At 36.8% G+C, this 11,229-nt stretch overlaps 2 protein-coding genes across 2 annotated transcripts; one reads left to right on the plus strand and one right to left on the minus strand.

Moving 5' to 3' along the window:
• Positions 1–589: 589 nt before the first annotated feature.
• On the minus strand, positions 590–4,448 carry LOC127872287 (uncharacterized). The gene is made up of 4 exons (XM_052415616.1): positions 4,439–4,448; positions 3,211–3,332; positions 1,993–2,176; positions 590–777 (listed from the first exon to the last, which is right to left on the minus strand). Exons 1-4 carry the CDS (start codon positions 4,446–4,448, stop codon positions 590–592), a joined length of 504 nt encoding a protein of 167 aa, XP_052271576.1.
• Positions 4,449–6,851: 2,403 nt separating this feature from the next.
• Positions 6,852–11,229, plus strand: LOC127872288 (uncharacterized). The gene is made up of 6 exons (XM_052415617.1): positions 6,852–6,857; positions 7,188–7,371; positions 7,549–7,722; positions 8,368–8,496; positions 9,966–10,067; positions 10,935–11,229. Exons 1-6 carry the CDS (start codon positions 6,852–6,854, stop codon positions 11,045–11,047), a joined length of 708 nt encoding a protein of 235 aa, XP_052271577.1. The 3' UTR covers positions 11,048–11,229.

Genomic DNA, 11,229 nt, shown 5'->3' on the forward strand with positions numbered 1-11,229 from the left:
ATTACTTTATTAACTTTTGTATTTAACTTTTTTTGAGGATGTATACATAGTATAATATTCGTCATTACACAATATTTTCAGGTACACTAAAATGACAAAGTGAAAATTTGATATAAGCGTTATTACGTTTTGCTTTTTGTTTTTGTTGGTTTTATAGCTATTTTGCAGGGAGATTTCTAAAATGTTTAAAATCTTAAATAGACTTGAGCCTCGTTTTAGGAAAATTGGTCTTATTGCAGTGCGTAAAGTGTCTTCCCGTCTTAACCCATGCAGTCCGCACACGCTAATCAGGGACGACACTTTTCGTTGTTATGATATTGTTCGTTTAAAAAGGCTATTCTAAAGAAAAATCCAGTTTAGACGAAAAATGTCGTCCCTGATTAGTCTGTGCGGACTGCACATGCAAATCTGGGACGATACTTTACCCATATGCATTAAGCCCAGATTTCCCAGACCGAGGCTCATACAGTCTCAAGAAGCAAAGTGATTTGAAAAAAAGTTTAGCATAACAACTAACAACAGCTGCAGAAAAATAATTATCATAGCAACAAATAAAAAACAGATATGCAAACAACCCTTTACACAAGCTTTAAAAGATATAACCTGTAGCAGAAACGGAACCCGTTTGCAGGATTGCAGAGCTGGTTCGCTCGACGTTATTGATAAGCCATCGAAGGTTGGGCGTCGGGCGGCCATTATTGGCGGTGCACGTGAGGTTCACGGTCGTTCCAGCGTTTGCGGCGCCGTTCATCGTCAGAGACACGCTCGACGGCAGATCTGTTAAAAGAGGCAATCGTTCAATTTAAGCCCCAAACCACAAATACGTGAAAAAAAAACTTTGTATAAAAATGATTCTGATGATCATCTGATTAAGGTTTTGGTGGATTGTACGTTGTAACTCTTTTGGATGGCAACTATGGAGAACACAACTAAACTTCGTAAAGCGAACAAGTCGAAAAGCTGTAAAAAGTTTTAACAATAAGGCTCTAAAACATAATTTAAAGCAATCTAGATTACCTGCCCCTAACACCATGTGTATGGATCAGGCAAAGACGAAAAGTCGCCTAATAACAACAACAACCTGTGATGGGGAATTTAAGCCTACCGGTATGCAGAGAAAAGTGTATTAAAATAAACTTTGTAAACGCTCATAAATTGGATAGGTAAACGTTAACTTAATGAATGAATTGTTATAATGTGTATGTTGCATATGTATGTGTATGTTGAATAACTGCTAACAATAATATAACGCATCGCCCTTTGTTCTATAGCGTTAGTTGTGCTCGATTGGTCATTGTCGGCTAGGGCACGGAAAATATACTCAACCCTACCCTGGAGAAGGGCCGGTTGAGCGTTTTTAGTACCCGGGTATAGTACAGTATCAATAAAAGTACCCGAGGTACACTTAAGTAGTACCTGAACCGAAAACGAAAAATGGAGCGTTAGTTACAGAACTGAGCAAAACTTTATAATTTTATTTGTGTGATCTTGGTGTACTAGGATGATGTACCATACTTTTTTTAATTACATCATAACGATATTGTATAAGTATTGTATTTATAAAGAGTAAAATTATAAAACTGAAAACGTGTAATCGAATGTATATCATAGATTTGTTTATGGAGAATGATTGTGTAGGAATGTATTGCAGATGGAGATCATATTGAATGTATTCAAGACGAATAATCTCGCCCAAGTTGTGTGCTTTGTTTCTCATGGTGCTTTACCATACAAAGGCGCTGTGTGCTTGGCTGTTGAGAGGTACTGTGTTGTAGGTTGATGTAAATACAGATAGCAATAGCAGCTGTGGTGATAATGATCGTAGAAGGAGCGACGGCAGAAGCAGTAGTAGTAATTTTATTAGTTGTATCATTTATTTGTATACAACCTTGTTGAATAACAAACACTTTAACACAATTGACCCTTAATAAGAGCAAAACGTGCTTCTTAAACAGCATAGATATGCAAACTTTTTAGGAAACTATTCCCTACCGACAACGGTAAGCTTGGCGTCATAGTCCGTGGTTCCAGCGGTGCATCTGTAGACGCCCTCGTCGCTGGTTGCGGCGGTGATGATGGTTAGGTTGTACACGGTCTGGATGGCGTACTTTGTGGCCGAACCCAGAATGTTGGAGTCAAAGGTCACGGGGTTGAAGGTCGAGCTTCCGTTGGATCTCTATGTTTAAAGCATACTTAGTTTCACGCCATCTGTTTATTTCAGCGCGAAAAAGGCTTATTAAGACTTCTTTGAGTCCATGTTCTTGGAAGAAGCAACAAATATAGGCTATGAGAAGAGCTTAATGACGCACTGTGACTGCGGGTCGGGCAAGGGACCTAATGGTCGCAAGACGGACCCCATAACTTATGTACATTTCGAAATATATTACGCAGTGGATACTTTTTCAATAATTAATAAGTAAAATAGTCCGTCGAATTCGGGCAAGACATTATGAATGATTGCGGCTAATATCTAAATGTAGTTTCGAGGTTTCGATGTGTAGAAATAAAATGTAATAAAAGCATTTACACGATATGTCTGATGCCAAAACTACTGTTCACTGGTTCAGAACAATAATAAGGTAAAATAGTAAGCAATAAACTGGTTCAGCCAGACAACTGACACGGATCTTTATGCATGGATCAAAGCCTATCTCTGTGGAAACCGCGCTTTATGCATGTGCGTAATGTGTCGTCCCAGATTAGCCTGTGCAGTACGCACATCCGCGTATGAATATATCACACATTTTAAGAGTTTCATTTATGCTTATATAGTTCATAAGTATTAGGTTAACGTTTACAAGCTTTAATTGTTCGCTATGTTCATACAATTATGATAAAGACGGATGTTAACTATGGCAGAAGTAAAGACAATATGTGTTCTAATTGAGTTCACATGTATTAGTTTTACGTGCTATACATTTTCACAACTACTGTAAATCGTGCTCTTGGAAACAAGGGTTTAATGCATGTACGTAAAGTGTGGTCCCAGATTAGCCTGTGCATACAGCACGTGCAAATCAGGGACGAAACGTTGCGCCTATATTGAATTTCCTGAGAAGAGACTTCCTTTAAATAAAAAAATCCATACAAGTCTAGTGTCGTCCCTGATAATCCGGTGTTTTCTGCATATGCTAATCTGGGACGGCATTGTACGCACAAGTATTAAGCCCCGTTATTGTAAAGTAAGGCTAATAATTCTGGTTTACTTACGAACTTCCATTGGACGCTCTCGGAAGACGCCTTGTTGGTGACGATGCAGGCGATGGTAGCATTGCGGCCAATAAGAACAGCTGTGTCTGCCGGAGCCTGCGTCACCGTCAGTGCGCTACAGCCTGGAATGGGGTAGGGGGTAAGAACATTGTTGGAATAAATTGGGTTGCGCTCTGAGAAAGGGGTGTTGAATGCATTCATGTAAAGAATCGTCAAAGTTTAGCCTGTGCAGTCTGCACAGGCTAATAAGGGACGATACTTTAAGCTTTTACTATAGTTTTCGTTTAAAGAAAGTCTCTTCTTACAAATAATCCACTTTAGGCGGAAAGTGTCGTCCCTGTTTAGCCTGAGCGAACTACACGGGCTAATCTGGGACGACACTCTACGTGCATGTATTAAACCCCCTTTTAACAGAAAGATGCTCAATTATAAGAACAAAATTAAACGTTTAAACCAATCCCAGTAATTGTTTAAGAATAAATTTCATTTCATTTTTAGCATTTTTAACATCGGTATTTATATAAAGCTTGTAATGATGTGGATCTGTCAGCAGTTGTACTAGTACATAGTATTGCTCGCGACGCATGTACAATATTCTCCGAAGGAATAACGTAAAATAACTTTAAAACAAACTTTTTAAATCTTTACATAAAGACACATTTTGATATAAGTTCAAATGAAAATGCAACAAATTGAAAATTAAATCCTTCTCGTTTTCCTTTAAAATAGTATTTGCTATAGTTTTGCATAGTTAAACTTCGATATGATATGATTTAAATATTAAAAAGGTTGTTATTTGAACAACTTAGTATGTCATGGGAACGACTAAGTTAGTCATGTGAACGACTAATTAAGTCATTGGAAAGACTAAGTCAGTCAGGTGAACGACATAACTAAGGTTAAATTACACTAAATCCAATTACAAAAAAGATCCCTTTAAAAAACGACTAACGTTCAATGCGTTTTAATACCATTCCTTTATTATACTTTGTTTAAGTCTTGTATCAATTTCAGGCTGAAAATGCCTGATAAGCCTGTGTTGACAGCACAGGCTTATCTTGGATGAAACTTTAAGCTGATGCATTAAGCCCTGTTTTCCCAGAGCGATGCTCAAAGAAGCAAAGTTGTTATCTAACTAAATGTGCACGTCGATATTTCAGTCATGAAATCAATAAATTATTAAATTCACATGCAAGTATAACTAGAATATAAATTTAAAAAAACTTACCAACAAACATCATAGATATTAAAGCTATTATCTGAAACATGTTTGCTAACTTATGTCTGCGTCCAACGTATGCCAACTTTCTGGTCCCGAGTTTTCGGCAAAAGTTGGGTGTACCGTTTTTATACCGCCTTTATGCTCAATCTAAACCGCGTGCCTATGGAAACCAACAAATATGTTACTAATACGCTATTTCAAATATATGCGTACTTACTTCGATATGTTTACTTACTATTCAATGATAAATATAGCAAACACCTTTCATGTGTTGTCTTCTAACTGTACACAGTTGATTATCAAATTTTAAATAATTAACCTATTGTTATTCAACTTATTAATATAGTCAATATGTTTACAACGTCATCGAAACGGTGAAGAACCGGAAAATATTTATTCTAGGTATTGTATAAATTAATTGTATTGGTTTGAGTGCGGATAAGCTTATTGACAAACGGCGATCCTGACACCTAAATTAGGATGCTCAGTAATGGGATTATCTCGGACTTATTCATTATTTACACAAACCCCTTTGAACGAGAAATAGCCTGGTTTACGTTTATGGTGCAAAATTGTGTGGATAGCATATAAAGTTATGGGTAACCAGACTTGTTTAAGGGTTTAACACCGAGATGTATGTTCTGCCCTTTTATTTTATAGGACATTCGTCATCAACGTTAAGGGGGCCTTTTCACGTTTTGGTTAATTGACAATATTTATAAAAAAAAGTTTCATAGTCGCAAATTTTCGTTGTAGTTATGATATTTGTGAGGAGAAAAGTAATACTGAACATTTACCATTCTCTAAAATATCCATAATAATGCATCTTTTGACTATTTAAAAACCTGAAAGTTATAAAGCTTTGCAACGCGAAACGATTGAATAATTTGGAGAGTTCTGTTTTTGTCGTTATATTCTGTGCCACTACGATGATTGCGTATATTGAGTATAAAATACAGCACTCATTGTATCAGCACAGATGGCCGAGTGGTCTAAGCATAAGACTTTTACTCCGGGGTTCAGTGGTTCGAGCCCAGTTGAGGGTTACTTTTTTTCTTTCTTTATTTGTATTCTCTTTTTTTTACTGGAGCGTTTTAGATCCAATGTTAACATTTATCAATATAAATAAAGCATTTAATGACAAACTTCAATATCTGCCAAAATCTGTGAAAAGGTCCCTTTAAATAAATATGTGAGTACGTGTTTACTACAACCCGCACCCACAAGCTCATACAAAAATATGGGATGCAGTTGTTTCAAATCGTCTATTGACATATTTACCTTGTACATAAAACATGTATGAGAGACACCATTATTGCCAATCTCCATGCAGAGTTGTCGTTTCATGCCCCCACATTACATAATTGCGATACTTTCTAACTGGCTGCCGGCATTGGCAGTTAAACAGCAGTCCCAGGTAAACAACAGATCCAAGTTTACTGTTTCCCTTTCATTATCAAAGGTATGAATTATTTTTTTATAAGCATTATAAACAAACTAAAACGGATAAATTCATTGGCTTTTTGTTGGGGGGGGTGGGGGGGGGAAATCATTCCTAAGGAAATAATTTTTAAATATCAAAGTACTGATTTATTGTCAGGCTCATCATTATTTTTCTCCTAACGACACCATGACGCAAATACCGGTAACAGAAACAACACTAACTAAATCAACGAAACACATTTATATAATAAATTGATCGTGTTCTCCTTATTTTTCTAAAAATATATATGCCCCTTTAATATTTTTTTTCATTCTTCACAAAAAGTGTTGGTTTCACGTTGGTGCACCATTTCGGACAATCATGGAGTCGTGGACAGTACTGGCGATTGCAGCTTTGTTCTTGAATGGTATCCATTTTGCTTTTTATTTAATTAGAATTTTAAAACATGTTATTTTTTTACGGAAAGTTTCTTTTACGTATATGTGAGACATCTATATAGTATAATTAATTATGTCCAAAAAATATTACTTAAATAATATTTTAACAATAATGATAATAATAATAATAATAATAATAATAATAATGATTATTATTATTATTATTAGTAGTAGTAGTAGTAGTATTATTATTAGTATTATTATTATTATTATTATAATAATTAATAATAATAATATTTCGCATTTGTTTACATTGGCAATATTACGATGAGATATGGATATCCACCCCGGTATGTTATTAACCATCAGTGCGCAAATGTTTGAGCTGTCAAATCTTCAGTACCGTTAAAAAGAAATAATGAAGGGAGTTAAATATGTCGAGGCTCCCATTTGTTATGTTGGTATTTACAACCCCTAGGTTGCAGCGCGCTGACCGTCGTACTCCGACCAAGCGACACGGCACGTACACTCGGCTCTAACGTCACGTTAGCGTGTGTCGTCACGAATAAGGCAGCGTCCGAGAGCGTACAGTGGAAACATGCACGTAACGTTCTGTTATTTGCATGCCTTGTTAAGAAATACTTTATTTTGATAATTTATTCTAATTTAATGACAAATACATTAACCTAACTTTTGAATGTGAGTATTATATTCAAGTTTTAGGTCTATGCACTTGTTGCGTAGTAATATTTCATCACTTTCTATCATTTTTTAATAATATTATTGGTTGAAAATACTGCTTTGTTTACAAAATAACAATATGTTTCAAAATGAATGACAATATTATGCCGCTATGTAATATCTTCAAAATAAATAACGACTTAACGCGTCATCAGCGCAACGATGACGTCATTATTGTTTGATTCCGCTACAGCAACCTCGTGATAGCGACGCCATCAACGCTCTGACGTTCAACGAGAATGTTCTCTCCAATCCGGCAAAGTACGCCATCAAGTGGACGTACAACCTGACAGTGTTCAACCTGACGCCGTCAGACGCCGGCCTTTACCGCTGTACTGCCGGCGGGGTTGACTATGACGCCTTCCTCACCGTTGTCGGTACGTTTTGATACAGTTTATTTTCGCTTTGTGTTGTGTTATTTATTCCTTTTTTGGAATAAAAAATATTCGTGTTTCTCTTTAGTAGTGTGACATATTTGTTTCTGAATAAAAGTCAAAGTACTGTTACTACTGCCATCACTTCTACTGCTTTTTCCAACATTGCTATTCTTCCAGATCTGCCGACGAACATTACCATAGAAATGGTCGGTGAGCCGGTGAACGGAGAGACACACAACCTTACGTGCCAAGTAAGCAAGAGTCTGCCGCCGCCGGAAGTAAAGTGGCTCGTTAACGGCATCGACATGACGAGCCGCGCTGCAGTTTCCAACACAACCGTTTCTCCGTCTGGTAAATGTTACCTTAGGAAAAGTTTTAACTGCTGAATGTTGCCAGAAGTCATTAACCCATTAATGCCTAGCGTCTAGAAAAAACGCCTTGGCAAACAGCGTAGACCCAGATGAGAATGATGCGGCGTCTCATCAGGGTCTGCGCTGTTTGCTTAAAGGAATTTCTGCGATAAATGTTCTAAATATAGAAATAAATATACTAGACATCCCTAATTTAGGAAATAAATTGATCAAATTTAGAAGGATGGGATAGTCCACTAGGCATAAATGGGTTAAACAATCAGCGATATAAACTAGGCAATAATAAAGGATTAATGCACTGTACACATATGAATTCACATATGATCACATAATGTTTCGTTCGTTGCCCCTACGATGCCAGATTGGTTTTAAGTTGTTCAGTCATATCAGAGCTCAGTTAACCAACTCACGCTGGTCCGCGTAAACTTGTTAATCAGTACTAAATTCACATCCGTAAAACAGTAAACAATAACTGCCCTTCTTAAATAAGAGGTAGGGGAAATTGGCTTAGGAATGAATTCATCACAGTTGGTGGGCCGGTAATCGAACCCGCGTGACAAGATACACAGCAAAAAACAAGTTTAAATATGAAAATATTTACTAGCTAAATACTTGTGTTATCCAGGTTACGGCGAGGTGACGAGTACTCTGTCTCTTGCACTGGACGAGTCCCTGAACGGCGGGGGAGCGGAGTGCGTGCTGTCGTATAGGGGCTGGGATCACGCGGTCAGGGCCACGTACACTATACGGACAAGTGAGTGAGGCTAGATTGATATGTCGTATTATAACGGGTAAATATAAAGCGGAGAGAGATGCTCCGCGTATTGCAGTAAAGGGTGTTTGAGGTGTGACCATGTGGCCAGGGACCCGTAAGGCATACGAAACAAATGAATTTTGAGTTATGTGTATGTCCCTATTATATTAGGTTATTGCAACGCGGAGAAAGGGCCGGATAGTTTGATAACATAAAGTTTTCGCATGCGCTTATGGCTACGTACTTATTACATATGAGTAAGTGGGCGTCTTTTATATGTCTTAGCGAAAAGGTCGTCCCAGATTATCCTATGCGGACTGCACATGCTAATCTGGGACGACATTTTATGCACATGCGTTGAGTCCCGTTTATCCAGAGCGAGGCGTATATAGTAAAGTGACAGTTTGAAACATCTTATATTTGCGTGCCTTCATATTTTATTTCATAACAGACTCGGCAATTAATAACACCTGGCAATACTTATATAACACCACTAAAAATACACATATGTAAACTTCCCGATTCGTTCGATTGCACGCAATGTGAAAAAAAAGTGTAATTTAATATATATATTATTCTGCTTCACTGATATTTGAGTGGATTTTATTCATTATTTATGCATCATTATGACATTTAAAACTAGTGAATCCATTGTATGTGAAACAAGATAGAGCACTAAACTTAGGCCTTATATCGCAAAACATAAAGTCGTGTTTACTGTTGTTATATTAGGAATGCTACCTGTTAATGCAGTGTTTACTGTTGTTATATTAGGAATGCTACCTGTTAATGCAGTGTTTACTGTTGTTATATTAGGAATGCTACCTGTTAAAGTCGTGTTTACTGTTGTTATATTAGGAATGCTACCTGTTAATGCAGTGTTTACTGTTGTTATATTAGGAATGCTACCTGTTAATGCAGTGTATAAGAATAACAATCGAAATATACCATAAAATGTAATGCTATCAACTCAAACATATGGTGAACGTTTTTGTCTAGTGTTACTTTAAAAGCCTATAGACTGGATGTGTTATCGACTTTGTCTGTGTTTATGTCCATGTTTGAGAAATTTCTTATAACCTGGTTTTGGTATTGTGCATTTCATTTGTTTTCCGTTGTATATGAAATTTTTATTTATTTATTTATTTATTTATTTATTTATTTATTTATTTATTTATTTATTTATTCATTATTTCATTCATTCATTTATCCATCCATTCATTCATGCATTCATAATGGTATTAATTTATATGTTCATTGATTGATTCATTTTTTTTATTAATTTATATGTTCATTGATTGATTCATTGTTTGATTAATTAGTCGATTTTCCCATTCATTCATTCATACAATAATTAATTAATCAATTCATTCATTATTTCAAGCATGTATTCATGTACTTAGCAATTCACAGATAACAAGCCAAACTTATTACTATTACTAGTAACTCATATTGCATTATTTTTTCAGTTTATCCTGGCGGTTACGCGAACTCAGGGACCGGAATATTCAACCCCGGCACTTTCTTGTTCCCGAATTCCGGTCGCAATCTTACTTCCGGTTTGCCTTCAGGTAATATTTATATATTGCGTACCTTCACTATTTATATGTTCTACTCATCTTGAATCAAGAATAAGGAATCGCCATATATATGAGTAAACGGATCACCAGCGCCATATTCTTCAGAACAAACCATCAAAACACGAAGTCATTATAATACGATAGCAAAAAATCTACAACAAGATGATATTAATGCGGGATCACGATAAGAATGTGCGATTTTACGACAGTACGATTATTATATAGCTATATAATTTCTTACGCATGTTCACCATCGTAAAGTTAGACGGTCGTATGATCGCGTTTTCTTTATCGTACTTTCCGTTTTTATCATCCCATTGTCCCGATGTTTTCGTCGTATTGTCGCGTTATAATCGTCGTTTCTCGTGTTGTCAATGTCTAACTGTCGATATATCAATATTCTCTTGCCTTAAACTGTGCACACGCATTATTAAAACCCAACGGCAACGTAATGGGAAAAATACACGCGATAATCCACAGCATGATTATGGCAGTTAAATGATGATTACTTGAGTCTTGTTCTGAGAAAACTGGGCATAATGCATGTGCGTAAAGCGTCGTCCCAGATTAGCCTGTGCAGTCCGCACAGGCTAATCAGGGACGACACTTTCGCTTTTATAGTATTTTTCGTTTAAAGGAAGTCTCTTCTACACAAAAATCCAGTTAAGGCGGAAAGTGTCGTCCCTGAATAGCCTGTGCGGACTGCACAGGCTTATCTGGGACGACACTTTACGCACATGCATTATGCCCAGTTTTCTCAGAACACGACTTACTTGACAGCAAGATGATACATTTGGTGATAGCAAATTATTAACTCTTTATTTGTTTCTTACCAATCACTGCGCTTAATGTCGACAGGGGGTCTAGTCTCGAACCAGGGTGCGGCTCCAAGGGGCACGTTCCTGATCCGGTTCATGAAGCAGTCGGCTTCCGAGAACATCAACTGGGAGCTGCAGCAGTACCAGCCCTAGAGGCGCCAACCTTAGTTTGGGCGGAGAATGTGATTAGCCTTTGCGGACTGCATACGATAATCTGTGATGACAAATGCAGAATTATCGAAGAACGATTATCATATTCTTAACAATTTCTTTCACTGATATGTGAATAATAGGATTTCATTTTCCACTCTATTTTATATGTTTCATACGATTGG

Source organism: Dreissena polymorpha, chromosome 3 (genome assembly GCF_020536995.1).
Source record: "Dreissena polymorpha isolate Duluth1 chromosome 3, UMN_Dpol_1.0, whole genome shotgun sequence".
In the NCBI taxonomy this organism is placed as follows: domain Eukaryota; kingdom Metazoa; phylum Mollusca; class Bivalvia; order Myida; family Dreissenidae; genus Dreissena; species Dreissena polymorpha.